Raw genomic sequence first — 17,323 nt, forward strand, 5'->3', positions numbered from 1 at the left:
TAAGGATTTGATATATGTGTATATTGCAAAATAATTACCACAGTAAGTTTAGTTAACATCCATCACCTTGCAAATGTACTTTTTCTTGTCATGAGAACTTTTAAGATCTACTCTCTTGGCAACTTTCATATAAGCATTAGATTTCGTAATATATTTTTGCCTGTGTTTCCCTTGTATACCACAGAATTTTCTTGCCAAATGTACAAGATGTACACCCATACTCTCCTATCAAAATAGGTTTTTCTCCTTTATCTTTTCTTACCATTTCCTCAGATAACCAAAAAGAATTTATTTATGTGTTCATTTGCTTAAGTTCTGAAAACATAAAATCCACGAGTTTACTCAGTTACCTTCACCACTGTCAGTTTAGATCTCATTTAGAACATCTAAATCAAATTATGTGTATTTTATCCTAAAAGGTGAGGACAAGGTTGTGTCTGTCTTATAGTTTTCTAGGCCCTCATTGTAATTTCAATCTGTTCGTCAGTAAAAATAATACAGTTCTGTGAAGTACTTGTTGACTGTTGCAATCTTCTTTGTTAGGAAAATGTTTTATATATAGTAATGGACTTATGGATCATCTATGTGTCTGTGAAGAGGAAGGCAACAAAGTATGGTATAAGAAGCCAGGATATTTCCGGGGAACATTGGTAAGGAGATTATATTATTTATAATCACAATATATTTTCTATTTTTATATTTAATCTTATGAATGAAAGATTTTCCAAATTACAAGACAATGAAACTTTATCATATAGTTAGCAAATTTATCCACAGTAGATATTGAAGCAGGAAAAGGAAAATACTTCTTTGCTTTTAACTCTTTAAATTTCTTTTTATTTTTTTCATGCATTTTTTATGTAGGAAAAAAAGGAAGTACATATTTTTAGTTAAATATTTTTATATTGAGATAATTATAGGTCATATGCAATTTTAAGAAAAATGTACAGGCAGATCTCATGTACCCTTTTCCCAGTTTTCCCCAATGGTAACACTTTACAAAAACAAGTGAAGTATCCAGTATGAATGCCCACCAGGACATTGGCACCGATACAGGTAAGATACAGAACAATTCCCTCACCACAGGGATCTTTCTGTTTCCTGTCTATCATCACATCCATTTCCTTTCTGCTCTTTAGCTCCTGGCAACCACTAGTCTGGTCTAAATTTATATGGTTGTGTAATTTCAAGAATGTTATATAAATGGAATCATAACATGTATAATATTTTGGGGTTGACACTTTTCAATTATAATTATGGAGAGATTCATCCAAATTGTGGCATGTAACAATAGTTTGTTCCTTTTTATTGCTTAGTAGTATTCTATTCCATGATAGAGCTATACCACATTTTGTTTTCTGGGCTGTTCCCAATTTTTGGCTCTTTTGAATAAAGCTACTACATACATTCATTCACAGATTCTTGTGTGAAAGTAAGTATAAAAAACCCTACTCATCATTTTTCTCTCTGAACACTGCTTACAACACTTTTGAGCCAGATATGTGGGGTTCTTCTTTCCCCACACCAAGTAGTTCTCCATTTCTCAGTGGATACCGACTAGATATCCTATTATAGTTTAACTCAATTATGACATTTTCTGCCTGGAGTTAGCATCAAGTTCCATAGATTAAAGGCTCAGACCTATGAGACCCGCTCCCATTTCAGACACGAGGCAGAAGTACAAGTTGTCCTGTATCTCTGACTGATAAGACTATAAATTGTAGTTCCCAATTATAGTCTGAAGATTTTCTATAATGGTTCACAAAACTCAGGAAAACAGTTTACTTACTAGATTATGAGCTTATTATAAAAGGATACAAGTTAGGAACAGCCAGGTAGAGGAGATGTGGAGGGCAAGGCTTTGGGGGAGGGCTGTAGGGCTTCCATGCCCCTCCAGGTGTGCGACTCCCCAGCACCTCCATGTGTTCAGCAACCTAAAAGCTTCCAAACCCCATACTTTAGGGATTTTTGTGGAGGCTTTATTATGTAGCCATGATTGATTAAATCACTGGCTGTTGGCGATTAGTTTGACCTCCAACCCCTCTCCCTTCCCCAAAGGTCCTGAGGCTGGGGAGGAGAGTGGGGTACAGGAGTGGAGCTGAAAGTTTCAACTCTGTAGGTATACCTCATTTCATTATGCTTCACTTTATTGCACTTCCCAGTATTTCTTTTTTGTTTTTTAGAGACTGAAGGTTTGTGACAACCCCATGTTGAGCAAATCTATGGGCACCATTTTTCCAAGAGCATTTGCTCACTTAGTGTGTCTGTGTCACATTTTGGTAATTCTTGCAATTTTTCAGACTCTCTTATTATATTTGTTATGGTGATCTATGGTCAGTGATCTTTGATGTTAGAATTGCTTTGGGATGCCATGAACTGTGCCCATATAAGATAGCAGACTTAATTGCTAAGTGCTGTGTGTGTTTTGACTGCCCCATTGACCCATTCCACATCCCTCTCTCTCCTTGGGCCTCCTATTACCTGAGACACAACAATATTGAAATTAGACCAAGTGATAGCCCTAGAATGGCCTCTTAAGTGTGTTCAAATGAAAGGAGGAGTTGCGTGTCTCACTTGAAATCAAAAGCTATAAATGATTAAGGTTAGTGAGGAAGGCACGTTGAAAGCAGAGACAGGCCAAAAAGTAGGCCTCTTGCACCAGTTAGCCAAGGAAAAATTCTTGAAGAAAATTAAAAGTGCTACTCCATGACAAACATCTTTGACAGACACGATGTTCATCGTGGCAGTGTGGCTGGTGACAGCAAAAATGACCCATCAATGGAAGCAGCTGGGTTCACAGCACAAGTGATCAGCCTGAACCATCCAGGCCAAATTAGTGTTGGATATGCAACTGTGCTGGATTGTCAACAGCTCACATCGCTTGCAAATTTGCTAAGCTGAATAAAATTGACTATTGCTCTGGGGAAAAGCTGGAAGATGGCCCAACGTTTTTGAAATCTTTTGGTGCCACCATCATTGATAGGGTTCCATGTGAACCATGTGTGTTGAGAGCTCCTCCGATGTTACTCCTCTGGACTGTTTTGCTTTTTGTGACGTGATACAGTTGCTGTGGGTGTCATCAAAACAGTGGACAAAAAGGCAGCTGGAGCTGGCAAGGTCACCAAGTCTTCCCAGAAAGCTCAGAAAACTAAATGAGTATTATCCCCAATATATGATACCCCGGTCTTAATCAGCGGTGGAAAAAACGGTCTGAGAACTGTTTGTCTCAATTGGCCACTTAAGTTTAACAGTAAAGACTGGCTATTGATTATAATGCATTGTAAAACTTCAGAAGGAAGGGAGAATGTTTTGTGAACCATTTGTTTTGTTTGAGTGTATGTGTGTGTGTGGCAGTTTTTAAGTATCTAGTTTTTAAAATCAGTAATTTTTAATGGAAAGAACTTGACCAAAAATTTGTCACAGAATTTTGAGACCCATTAAAACAAAGTTTAATGAGAAAAAAAGAAGTGCTACTCCAGTAAACACAGGAATGATAAGGAAGTGACACAGCCTTATTGCTGATTTGGAAATAGTTTAGTAGTCTGGATAGATTAAACCAGCCACAACATTGCCTTAAACCAAAGCCTAATCCAGAGCAAGGCCTGAGAGAGATGAGGAAGCTGCAGAAGAAAAGATTTAAGCTAGCAGAAGTTGGTTGATCGGATTTAAGGACAGAAGCCATCTTCGTAACATAAAAGTGCAAGATGAACCAGCAGGTGCTGATGTAGAAGTGCAGCAAGTTATTCAGAAGATCTAGCTAAAATGATTAAGGAAGAATCAAACAACAGAATTTCAACTAGGCAAACAGCCTTATTTTAGAAGGTGGCCTGTGTTTAGGACTCCCGTAGTTACAGAGGAGAAGTTAATGCCTGGCTTCAAAGCTTCAAAGGACAGGCTAACTATTGTTAGGAATTGAGGCAACTCGTGACTTTAAATTGAAGCCAATGCTCATTTAGATCATTCTGAAAATCCTAGGGCCCTTAAGAATTCTGCTAAATCTCCTCTGCCTGTGCTCTGTAAATGGAACAGTATAACCTGGATGACAGCACATCTGCTTACAACATGGTTTACTGAACATTTTAAGCCCATTTTGGAGACTGACTGTTCAGAAAAAAAAAAAAAAAAATCCCTTTCAAAATACTATTCCTCATTGAAAATGCACCTGATCGCCAAAGAGCTTTGATGAAGATACACAATGAGATGAATGTTGTTTCCATGTCTGTTAACATGACATCCATTCTGCAGCTCATGGATCAAGAAGTAATTTCTACTTTTGTGTCTTACTATTTAAGAAATATATTTCAGCCCTGGCCTGGTAGCTCAGTTGGATAGAACGTCATCCTGATATGCCAAAGTTGCAGGTTCAGTCCAGTGAGGGCACACACAAGAAGCAACCAATGAATGCATGAATGGGTGGAGCAACAAATTAGTATTTTTTCTCTTTCTCTCTCCATCACTCCCTTCCTGTCTCTCTCTAAAAATCAATTAAAAAATACATTTCATAAGGTTATAGCTCCTATAGATAGTGATTTCTCTGATGGACCTAGGCAAAGACAATTGAAAACCTGGAAAGGATTTACCATTCCAGGGGCCATTACGAACATTTGTGATTCATGGGAAGAGGCCAAAATATCAACATTAATAGGAGTTTGGAAGAAGTTGATTCCAACCCTCATGAATGACTTTGAGTTCAAAACTTCAGTGGACGACTAAGATGTGGTAGAAATGGCAAGAGAACTAGGGTTAGAACTGGAACCTGAAGATGTGGCTGAATTGCAGCTATCTCATGATAAAACTTGAGTGGATAAGGAGTTGCTTCTTATGGATAAGCATAAAAAGTGCTCTTGTGACGGAATCTATTCTTGATGAAGATGCTGTGAAGATTGCTGACATGACAACAAAGGATTTAGAATATTACACAAACTTAGTTGATAAAGTAGGGGCAGGGTTTGAGAGGACTGACTCCAAACTGGAAAGAAGTTTTACTGTGAGTAGTAAACTGTTAATAAACAGCATTATATGCTACAGAGAAATTGTTCATGAAAGGAAGAGACAACTGATGTGGGAAACTTCACTGTTGTTCTATCTTAAGAAATTGCCACAGACAACCCAGCCTTCAGCAATCACCACCCTGATCAGTCAACAGCCATTAACCTTGAGACAAGACCCTCCACCAGCAAGAAATTCACAGTTTGCTGAAGGCTCAAATAACTAGCATTTTCTTAGCAATAAAGTGTTTTTTAATTAAGGTATATACATTTTTTGGACATAATGCTATTGTACACTGAATAGACTATGGTGTAATATAAACATAAATTGCACACACGCTGGGAAACCAAAAAATGTGTGTGACTCCCTTTATTGCAGTGGTCTGGATCTAAACTGGAAATATCTCCCAGGTATACACGTATTACTTGATTGGTTCCCCTAACCAGTCCCCACCTTGTGGTTATCTAGGGGCTTCCAAAAATCACCTCATTAGCATAAACTCTGGTGTGGTTGAAAGGGTCTTGTTCTGAATAACAAAAGACAATCCTTTCACCTTTATCTGGAGCAATTTCAGGACTAAGGGCAAAAGAGCAAATAGTATAACAGAAGATGCCTCCATGGCTCTTTATCACTTCAGAAATTTTAATATTTTAGGTGCTGTGTTCCAGAAACCATGGACAAAGACCAAAATGTATATTTTATTATAAATTGTAATATTTAGATCTTTTTCTGGGATAAATGCTTAGGGCTGCAGTTGCTGGGTCATATGGTTGTTGCATGTTTAGGGTTTGCTGACCTAACAACTTCCAATACAGTTAAAAATAGTTTATGAGTTTATTAGAGCCAAAGAGAGGATATACCTGGAAGCTGCATCTCAACAGATTGAGAAGAAACTCTTCTCAGGATGAGTCTTTTATGCATTTGCAATTAAGAAGAGAAGTAAGGAAGATTACTTGAAGGTGGAAGAGAGCAAGGCAGGTGACTGGATTACAGGGTGGCTAACAAGATTATGTGCTCCCTAGAGTTAGAGGGTCAGTATACTTTCGAGGGGACTGAAAAGAGGCATTTCAAAGACGTGTTAACTAACCTTCATGCACAAAAACAATGGACAGGACTTGCTTAAGGCAAAGATAAACATTTTACTAAAGAGTACTCACCTTGACCTTCCCATTTAGGAATTTATTACCATATCACCTTGTGAGGTTACTTTGACTTACTGAACTTGTACATTCCCCATTTTTGTCCACAACAGTGTATTTTGCAATTTTTTTTTCATACTGACTACTGTGTCTTTTTATCCTATTAAATGGGGTCTTTAGTGGAGTAAAAGTTTTAAATGTTGGTTAAGTTTTATTTATCAGTGTTTTTTCTATGTAGATCATAGAAAATGTCAGGCCTAAGAACTCTTTACCTACCCTTAGACCTGAAGATTTTCTTCTATTTAAAAAAAATGAAAATTGAAGGATAGTTGGTATATAACTTTACCTCGTTTATACTAGTTTCAGGTGTGCAATATAGTGACTTGACATTTTTGTACCTTACAATGTGATCACCCCTGAATTCTCATAATCATCTATCAGTGTAAACTTATCTCAGCATTTTTGACTATATTCCCCTTCTCCTTTTCATCCATCCTCTCACTGCCACCCTTCCGGTAACCGTCCTTTTGGTCTCTATGAGTCTATTCTTGTTTGTTTTGTTTTTTAAGATTCCACATGTAAGTGAAACCGTACAGTATTTGTCTTTCTTGGCTTGACTTATTTCATTTAGCATAATACTCTCTAGAGCCTTCCATGTTGTCGCATATGGCAAGATTTCATTCTTTTGTATTGCTATGTAATTTTTCATTGTATATATATGCCATATCTTCTTTATCCATTCATGTGTTGATGGATACCTAGATTGCTTCCATATTTTGGCTATTGTAAATAATGCTGTAATGAACTTGGGGTGCACATATCTTTTCAAATTCACGTTCTCATTTTCTTTGGATAAATAACCAAAAGTGGAATTGCTGGGTTGAATGGTAAGCCTATTTTTAGGTTTTTGAAGAATCTCCATAATGTTTTCCATAAGGGCTGCATCCGTTTACAGTCCCACCAACAGTGCCCACGAGTTCCCTTTTCTCACATCTTCACCAGCACTTGTTGGTTCACTTTTTTATAATAGTCATTCTGATAGGTGTGCGGTAGTATCTCATTGTGGTTTTGATTTTCATTTCCCTGATGATTAATGGTGTTGAGCATCTTTTCACGTTTGTTGGCCATCTGTATGTCCTTTTTGGAGAAATGTCTTTTCGTATCTTCTGCCCATTTTTCAATTGGGGGGGTGTGTGTGTGTGTATGTATATGTATTTGAGTCATATGTGTTTGTAAATATATTTTGGATATCAACTTTTTACCAAGATATATGATGTACAGATATATTCTCACATTCAGTAGGTTGTGTTTTGTTAAAGGTTTCCTTTGCTGTGCAGAAGCTTTTTAGTTTAAATCCCATTTGTTTTATTTTTGCCTTTGTTTCCCTTGCTCAGGGGGCTGTATTCAAAAAGGCATTATTCAGGCTGATGTCAAATAGTTTACTTCCTATGTTTTCTTCTATAAGTGTTATGGTTTCAGTTTCACATTTACATCTTTAACCTATTTTGATTTTGTTGTTGTATATGGTGTAAGAGAGTGGTCCTGTTTTATTTATTTATTTAGACTTTATTTATTTATTTTTAGAGAGTGGAAAGGAGAGAGGTAGAGAAACGTCGATGTGTGGGAGAAACATCAATCGGTTGCTTCTCACATGCCCCCAATCAGGGACCCGGCCAGCAACCCAGTCATGTGCCCTGACCAAGACTTGAACTGGCAACCTTTCGGTTTGCAGGCTGGTGCTCAATCCACTGAGCCGCACCAGCCAGGGCTATTTATTTTTCACATGTATCTTTCCAGCTCTCTCAGCACCTCTTGTTGAAAGACTGTCATTACTCCATTATATGTTTTTACATCCTTTGTCATAGGTTAGTTGACCATATAAGTTAGGTTTCTTGGCTCTATTCTGGTCCTTGTTCTATGTGCCTGTTTTTGTGTCAGCACCATACTCTTTTGATTATTATAGCCTTGTAGTGTAGTTTGAGATTAGGGCACATGATACCTCTGACTTTGTTCTTCCTTCTCAAGATTGCTTTGGCTATGAGAGGTCTTTTGTGGTTCCATACAAATTTTAGGATTATTTGTTCTAGTTCTCAGAAAAATGACATTGGTTTTTTGTTTTGGGGGGATTTTTTTTTAGAGATGGAGGGAAACATCTATTTGTTGTTCCACTTATTTATGCATTCATTCATAGATCCTTTTATGTGCCCTGACTAAGGATCAAACCTGCAACTTTGGTGTATAGGGATGGTGTTCTAACTAACTGAGCTAACTGGCCAGGGGAAAATTCCGTTACAAAAAAAATTGGCCATACATACATCTGAGAAACTTATATTTTAGAAATAAACATTTCAGAGAATGAGATTAACAATCGGTTATTAGTGTCAACTTTTTATATATCAGATTTAGGGATATATTTTGACTACTTTCCTCTATTATCATTTTAGGATGCCTTTTTGAAAATCATCCGAAATGAGGGCATTAAATCCCTGTGGAGTGGTCTTCCCCCTACCTTGTAAGTTGAAATTTGATATATTTTTTACTAAGTTTTGTTTTGCTTTATAATCATCATGATTAGGTAAAATTGTGTTTTTAATATTAGAACTTTTTTAAAGCATTGTTTTGTGATTTCCACAACCACTGACACATTTGATGATTTGCTAGAAGGTCTCATAAGACCTAAAGAAGGTTACACTCATATCTGTAGTTTATTACAGCAAAAAGACACAAAGCACAATCAGTAAAGGAAAAAGACACAAAAGAAGTTGACCAGGCAGTAGGCTTCAGAGTCCTCCCTCATGACATCACCCAGAATGCATTTATTCTTTCAGCATTGAACTACAGCAGCATGTGAAAAGTGTTTCTACCTTAAATTACACTTGAATTTTAGAGTCTGGGGCTTTTAGTGAGGGTTGATGGCATAGGCACATTCAGTGTTTGTGACCAACTCTGATTACCAAAACTCCAGACCCCTAGAAGAAAAGCAGATGTTTACCAAATATCACATCATTTGCAAAAATCAACCTAGACAAGTTGGATTAGTTCCAGATATAAAGAAAACCTTATAATAGGGAACATTCCAAGGGCTAACTTTATTGGAGTTGGCCAAAGGTCAAGCATGCAATAATGCCCTCCTGACCATATAGAAGACTTGAGCAACCAGGCTTGTTGTCTTTGGTGCACAAGCATAATTGTTCTTTCATATTCAGAAACTGAGAATTTGGTGTATGACTTTTTGTTTATTTTATCCAAAATAATGAGACATTGTGAAAGTATACTTTTCCTTTTCCAGATAATTTTAATACTCTACTAATTAGCTATTATATGAACTAATGTGATAAACTAATAAGGCTTAATTAAAAATACCAACTAATACCTTTCTCTTATATAGTTTGTTTCTTTCTAATTTATCTTTTAATGGAGCAAATTAGTCAACTTTGAGGCATATATTTAAAAACTGTGTAAATTTACAAAGTTAGTGGTAGATCCAAGACCAGCAGTCAAACGTATTTCAAAATTCTCATCGTCAAACTTCATTGTAGAACATTAGGGATGTCATAGTATGGTCTGTGAATGTCATTTAGTTAATCTGTAAACATAGGCTGGTTTCTTGTTGCATTAATATTTATGACATGACAGCACCTGCAACTTTGTGTCTAGTTCAATTAATAATTCCCTTTTGATATCTTCATTTGAAAGAATGTTATCGGAATTTCCTTGATACTATATAAGTCTGGCATTATTAATTGTAATTTATTTCCAGTTTTGTAAGCTTGTATGATATATGGTCCATAGTTCAAAAATATCTTATAATGGCTCTTGTACTTTTTACTTCAGTGATTTTCTTGTTATGATAAATATAATTGGGAAAGAAGATTTGGGAGACCAGAAACAGAACATAGAATAAGTCCAGGAGGTAGAGAAGTGTCCTCATTTATCTTTTCCTGTTTATGATTTGACTGGTACTCTAACTTATTTTCATAACTAGAATGTAAACTTCTAGAGGGTAGATACCTATTTAAATTCCTTTTGTAACCTAAGTTAATAATTTTTAAAATAAAAGAAAAATTGATATCATAGGCTGGTTCATTACAGTTTTTAGTGTATACAAAATATGAGGAATTTAGCTTGTATTTAATAGTATATTTAAGCATTTTTGATAATTTTATACAAATCTTTTTGTTTGTGTTTCTAACAGAGTAATGGCAGTTCCTGCTACAGTTATTTATTTTACCTGCTATGATCAATTAACTGCTCTCCTGAGATCTAAATTAGGAGAAAATGAAAGCCGCATACCAATTGTTGCTGGAATTGTGGCCAGATGTAAGTGATAATTTACTATATTTTCATTTTCACTTATGTTTAAAGCTTCTTTTAAAATTTTGACATTCACAGAGAATTTGTATAAAATTCAAAGTATTGGTAATACACATTTTGCATTTGTAGTTTGTACTAATTTGTTAATATTTATACTCTAGAAGTCATATGATACGGTAATTGCCATCAGAAAGAAATGGGATCAACCCATCCTTGTCAAATCTTGAACAGAGATTTTTAGAATGATTTTAGATTTTAGATTCTGGATATTAGGATGACATCAGATTGATGCAAAAGTCCTGAATCATTTTCCTTACAGACTTTGAGATTCAGAGTTTCACCAGAAAGAAGTTTGCCTCTATGCAGAAGGACGTTTTTCTCTGTGCAGTTGGAGTGAAGTTTTTGTAGTAGTTTTAGTTGGGGGGTGGGGGAGGTGGTGGGGGGTGTGTGTGTGTGTGTGTGTGTGTGTGTGTGTCTGTCTGTCTGTCTCTCTCTCTCTCTCTCCTGGAACTGCCCTTGAAAGAGTTGAAACCAGAGAGAGTAAGGTATATGGAAACAGACATTTAAGAATTACCCTTACCAAGAAAAAAAAATCTGCATCAGTATGTTAGCATTAGGTATTTGATTTTTAAGGTTTGCAGACATTTCAGAATAGAAGTTTAAAATATAAAATGTATGAACTATTAATTTTGCATGTGTATTTGCATAGTACATGGCTCTGTTTTTGTTTTTTAATATTTGGTTGTTTATATTAGTTGGTGCAGTAACTGTGATAAGTCCATTAGAATTGATAAGAACCAAAATGCAATCTAAGAAGTTTTCTTACAAGGAACTGCATCAGTTTGTCAGCAAGAAAGTATCTGAAGATGGTTGGATTTCCCTTTGGAGAGGCTGGAGTCCTACTGTTCTTAGAGATGTACCGTTCTCAGGTAGCATTTATCTTATTTGTATCAGCTAAATTTTAAGTAGCTTTGTCATATATATTACTTTAACATCAACTAAATTTAAATCCTTTAAAGCTAAAGGTGAGCTATCTTTTTTAGTAAGCACAAACTCCTATTTCAGTGTTGGGCCCTCAGAGCTTTGTGGGATTTTATTGAATGACGTTTCTCATTCAAGCATGGTTTTATTTTCTTCTTATGTTTAATTTCTATTCAAATATTAATTGATATTCATTTATATTTAGATATACAAATTATGTTTAACTTACTCTGAATAAATCATAAATAGTAAGGTAAGTAAACTACTACAAATCAAAATAATAAAATATATTTAAGACTGCCTGTGAATAATATTGACTCCTACTTTTTTCAATTATCAAAGACAAAATCTTCCCCATTAAATGGGTGTCCTGTAAACAATACTATTATAAATCCGATAGAAGATTATGCTAATCATTAAATTATGAATTTATAAATTATGAAAATTGTGAAAAAGAAGTATAAAGCTAACAAATAACTTGTAGAACATGCATATTATAGTACAGTTTCTCTTGTGTGTCATGTGAGTTTTCATTTAAGACCTGAGAGAAACAATCACTAAGGACCTTTGTATCAATGTTCTACTTTATTTTTTCCCTTTTAATCCTTTTTTTTGACACTCTTACTCATATCTCTATGCATCTTTCCATTTTCATTAGTATTTTTCTTCAACATTTTGTGATCAGTTGTTTAAAAACATACTGTGTGTAATAAATCATACATTCCTAGGCCAAATGTATTTTTTGTTTTTATATTATATGATATTTAACACAGAAAAAGTAACAGATACAAATTTTTAAGTTTACTAATAAAATGAACACTGGTGAAGTCACCACTTAAGTATATGAACTAGAACATTGCAGTTTTTAAAATCATGAAACTAGAAACCACATATATCCTCCTCTACTATAACAGACCCATTGGTAGCTACTATATTGGTTCTCTTTTTAATACAATCTTATTAAGATGGTTTTAAAACTAAAAAATATTTCAGTTTATTCTATTGCAGTTGACCCAACTTTTCCCCCGGGCCCCCCTTCACTCAGCACACCCCCCACTCCCACAGTCAGTCCCCACAGCGTTGCATGTCCATGTGTCTTTCATACATGTCCTTGACTAATGCCTTCCCCTTCCTTCCACCTTTGCACTCCTCCCCTTCTCCTCTTTCTGCTGTCAGTCTGTTCCATGTCTCCATGTCTCTGGTTCTGTTTTCTTCGTTAGTTTATTTGTTCATTAGATTCCACTTATAAGTGAGATCATACGGTATTTGTCTTCCTCCTGCTGGCTTGTTTCACTTAGCATAATACTCTCCAGTTCCATCCATGCTGTTGTGAAGTGTAGGAGTTCCTTCCTTTTTTCTGCTGTGCAGTATTTCACTGTCAGTGTATCACAGTTTTTTAATCCATTCATCTACTGATGGGCACTTCAGCCTTTCCCAACACTTGGCTATTATAAATCGCACTGCTATGAACATAGGGGTGCATAGGTTCTTTTTAATTAGTGTTTCAGGATTCTTAGGGTATATTCCCAGTAATGGGATTGCTGGGTCAAGAGGCAGTTCCATTTTAATTTTTTGAGGAAACTCCAAACTTTTCCACAGTGGCTGTACCAGTCTGCATTCCCACCATCAGTGCACTAGAGTTCCCTTTTCTCCACGACCTTGCCAGCACTTGTCATTTGTTGATTTATTGATGGTAGCCATTATGGAAGGTGTCAGGTGATGTATCTCATTGTGGTTTTAATTTGCATTTCTCTGATGATTAGTGACATTGAGCATTTTTTCATAAGTCTGCTCACCATCTATCTGTATGTCCTCTTTGGAGAAGTGTCTCTTCATGTCCTTCACCAATTTTTTAATTGGATTGTTTATCTTCCTTGTCTTGAGTTCTTTACATATTTTGGAAATTAACCCCTCATCAGATGTATTGGGTTGGCCAAAGAGTCCATTTGTTCTTTTTTTCTGTAAGATGGCTCTAGTAGCACTTGTGTTTAACTTCATTTGAAACAATTTTGTTAGATTGCATTGTGACAGCTGTCATATCAGCGTGCATTTAACAAAAAAATTTATTAAAATTAGTGAATTTTTGTGTAGCTAGTTCAATATTGAAGATGAAAGAAAATAAGCAACATTTTCAGCATATTATGTTTTATTATTTCAAGGAAGGTAAACATGCAACTGAAATGCAAAATAGAAAAAATTTGTGCAGTGTATGGAGAACGTGCTGTGACTGACTGAACATGTCAAAAGTGGTTTGTCAAGTTTCTTGCTGGAGATTTCTCACTGGACCATAACCATGGTCACATAGACTAGTTGAAGTTGATAGAACAATCAGCATTATATCCACGCGAGAGATAGCCGACATACTCAAAATATCCAAATCCATTAAGTTTTTGGTGGAAATGAAAAATGTGTCTTTTGTTTTATGGAAAAAACCAAGCAGGTTTTTGGCCAATTCAATATCATTGGCAAATACATTCTCACATACAGTGGGTTCACTTTTCACTTTGATGATGGTTTCTTTTGCTGTGCAAAAGTTTTTAGTTTGGTGTAGTCCCATCTACTTATTTTTTCCTTTGTTTTCCTTACCTAGGAGAAATACTGGGAAAAATAATGCTACAAGGGATGTCCTGAGATTTTAGTGGCTATGGTTTCTTCTGGGATTTTTATAGTTTTGTGACTTACATTTGAGTCTTTTATCCATTTTGAGTTTATTCTGGTGCATGGTGTAAGTTGGTGGTCTAGTTTCATTTTTTTCCATGTACCTCTCCAATTTTCCTAACACAATTTATTGAGCAGACTGTCTTTATTCCATTGTATGCTCTTGCCTCCTTTGTCAAATATTAATTGACCATAAAGATGTGAGTTTATTTCTGAGCTCTCTATTCTGTTCCATAGATCTATATGCCTGTTCTTATGGCAGTATCAGGCTGTTTTGATTACAGTGTCTTTGCAGTATAGTTTTCTATCAAGCACTGTGATCCCTCCAACTTTATTCTTCTTTCTGAAGATTGCTGAGGTGATTCAGGGTCTTTTTTTTTAATTCCATATAAAAAATATTGGAATATTCCATTTTTGGAATATTTTTTCTAGATCTGTGAAGTATGCCATTTGTATTTTAAGAGGAATTGCATCGAATCTATAGATTGGTTTGGGTAGTATCAACATGTTAATGATGTTAATTCTTTCAATCCATGAACAGAGTACGTAGTTCCACTTCTTTGTATCTTTCTGAATTTCTTTTTTCAATATCTTATAATATTCTCAGTATAGGGCTTTTTTCACGTTGTTTAAATTTATTCCTAGGTACCTTTTTTTTATTGCTAGTAAATAGAATTATTTTCTTATAATTAATAAAGCAAAATTAAGGTTTATTCTTATTTGTATGTGTAACTATTTTCTTCATTGTTACTCACCTTTATGTGTGAGTAAACAATCCTGTTGTGAACATTTTTAACAGCCTCTTAGTGTACATATACAAAAATTTCTCCAGTATTAGATTTGCTGGTTCATACATTTAAAATTTTACTAGATAATGCAAACTTTTTTAATGTAGTTGTGCAGATCTACATGCCTACCAGCTTCACTACATACCCTCCCCAACACTTTTATTGTCTCAGTTCTTAATTTTTGTTTAGTAATTTAAAGTGGTTACCTTACCATAACTTACATTTTTTCTGATTATTGCAGAGGCTGGTGCACTGTTTCATTGGTCATTCATTTATCCATAATTGATTTGTGGTTATTGAGTGAAATAAGCATTCATTTCCCCCAGCAGGTGGATAGTTATGCCAGCATCATGTTCTTGATGCATATCTTTTATCAAGTTAAAGAACGTCTCTTTTAACCCTATTTTCTAAGAAATTTATTTGCTCTAAATGAAAGTGATCTTGTGGTTCTGTCAATGTGATATATGGCATCTAAAGGGTTTATTATATTTGCTACCTTTGCATTCTTCAGATAAACCAATTTAGTTATAGTGTATGATGTTTTATGAAATACCTCTGGCTTTAGTTGCTCTTTATTATTTAATCTTTGCAAGATTTTACATGTATGTTCATGAATGATATTGGCCTGCACTTTTCCTTTCTCCTGTCTGTGTCAGGTTTTGGAATTAAAGTCCTACTTCACCAATGCATAATTTTTTTGTTTATGACTGCTAGCACAGTACTGAGAATTAGTCACTTTAAAAAAAAAATCTCACCTAGTATGTGTCTAAACAGAAAGAATGATGTGTGCAAGTTAGAATGTCTCCTTCCTGTATTTTTTTATTGTTGTTATTACAGTTGTCCCCATTTTCCCCCATTACTCTCCCTTGCCCTACCCACCCTCACCTCCCATATTCAATCCTCCTCACCCGTGTTGTTTTTGTCAATGGGTCCTTTATATATGTTCCTTGATGACCCTTTCCCTTCTTTCCCCATTATCCTGTTCCCCCCTCTTCTGGTCCCTGTCAGTTTGTTATTTATTTTCTTGTCTCTGGCTCTATTTTGCTCACTTGTTAGTTTTGTTAATTAGGCTGCACTTATAGGTGAGATCATAAGGTATTTGTCTTTCACCTACTGACTTATCTCACTTAGCATAATACTCCAGTTCCATCCATGCTGTTGTGAAGGGTAGGAGCTATCTTCTTTCTTTCTGCTGCGTAGTATTCCATTGTGTATATGTACCACAGGTTTGTTTTTTGTTTGTTTTAAGTTTATTCCTAGGTACTTTGTTTTTCTTGTTGCTATAGCAAAGGGGATTTTTTTTTCCTGATTTCTGATTCTGATTCTTATATTTCAATTTTGGTATACAAAAATACCTTTGATTTCTGAATATTGACTTTGTACCCTGCTGTTTTACCAAATTCAGTTATTAGGTCAAATAGTTTTTTGATGGAATCTATAAAGTTTTCCATGTACACTATCATGTCATCTGTAAACAATGACAGTTTTGTTTCCTTCTTTCCAATTTGGATGCCTTTTATTTCTTTTTCTTGTCTGATCACTGTGGCTAGGACTTCCAGTACTATGTTGAATAGAGGTGGTGAAACCGGACATCATTGTCTTGTTCCTGATCTTACTGGAAAGCTTTTAGTTTTTGCCCATTGAGTATGAGGTTGACTGTAGGTTTTTCATATATGGCCTTTATTATATTGAGGTATGCCCCCTTTATTGCCACTTTGCTGAGTGTTTTTATCATAAATGGGTACTATACCTTATCAAATGCTTTTTCCACATCTACTGATATGATCATGTAGTGTTTGTCTTTTGTTTATGTGATGTATTACGTTTATTGATTTGTGAAGATTGAACCATTCTTGCATCATTGTGATGAATCCACTTGATCATGGTGGATGATCTTTTTCATGTATTGCTGGATGCATTTGCCAATATTTTGTTGAGGATTTTAGCGTCTGTGTTCACCAGCGATATTGGCCTGTAGTTTTCTTTCTTTGTTGTGTCTTTATCTGGTTTTGGGATTAGGATGATACTGGCGTCATCGAAAGAATTTTGGAGTCTTCCCTCTTCTTGCATATTCTGGAATAGTCTGAGAAAGGCAGGGGTTACCTCTTCCTTAAATGTTTTGTAAAATTCTCCTGTGAAACCGTCAGGTCCAGGACTTTGTGTGCTGGGAGTTTTTTGAGTACTGCTTCAATTTCACCAGCTGTTACTGGTCTGTTCAGGCTTTCTGCTTCTTCATTCAGTGTTGGAAGGTTATACTTTTCTAGAAATTTGTCCATTTCACCGAGGTTTTCAAATTTCTTGGCATATAATTGTTCATAGTAATTTTTTTACAATCCTTTGTATTTCTGTGTTATCAGTTGTTATTTCTCCTCTTTCATTTCTGTTATTATTTATTTGGGTCCTCTCCCTTTTTTCTTGATGGGTCTGCTTAAAGACTTGTTGATTTTGTTTATC

At 35.4% G+C, this 17,323-nt stretch overlaps 1 protein-coding gene across 3 annotated transcripts in view; it reads left to right on the forward strand.

Moving 5' to 3' along the window:
• SLC25A40 (solute carrier family 25 member 40) overlaps positions 1–17,323 on the forward strand; it is a 45,220-nt gene that overhangs the window by 18,930 nt on the left and 8,967 nt on the right. For all 3 annotated transcript variants that reach the window (XM_054563966.1, XM_054563967.1, XM_054563968.1), the window contains 4 exons: positions 544–650; positions 8,573–8,640; positions 10,324–10,448; positions 11,198–11,371. In XM_054563966.1, the coding sequence (XP_054419941.1) occupies positions 544–650; positions 8,573–8,640; positions 10,324–10,448; positions 11,198–11,371 (474 nt within the window). The remainder of the gene's footprint in view (positions 1–543; positions 651–8,572; positions 8,641–10,323; positions 10,449–11,197; positions 11,372–17,323) is intronic.

Source organism: Pteronotus mesoamericanus, unplaced genomic scaffold (assembly GCF_021234165.1).
Source record: "Pteronotus mesoamericanus isolate MK-2021 breed Mesoamerican mustached bat unplaced genomic scaffold, CSHL_Meso_final scaffold_85, whole genome shotgun sequence".
NCBI classification, from domain to species: domain Eukaryota; kingdom Metazoa; phylum Chordata; class Mammalia; order Chiroptera; family Mormoopidae; genus Pteronotus; species Pteronotus mesoamericanus.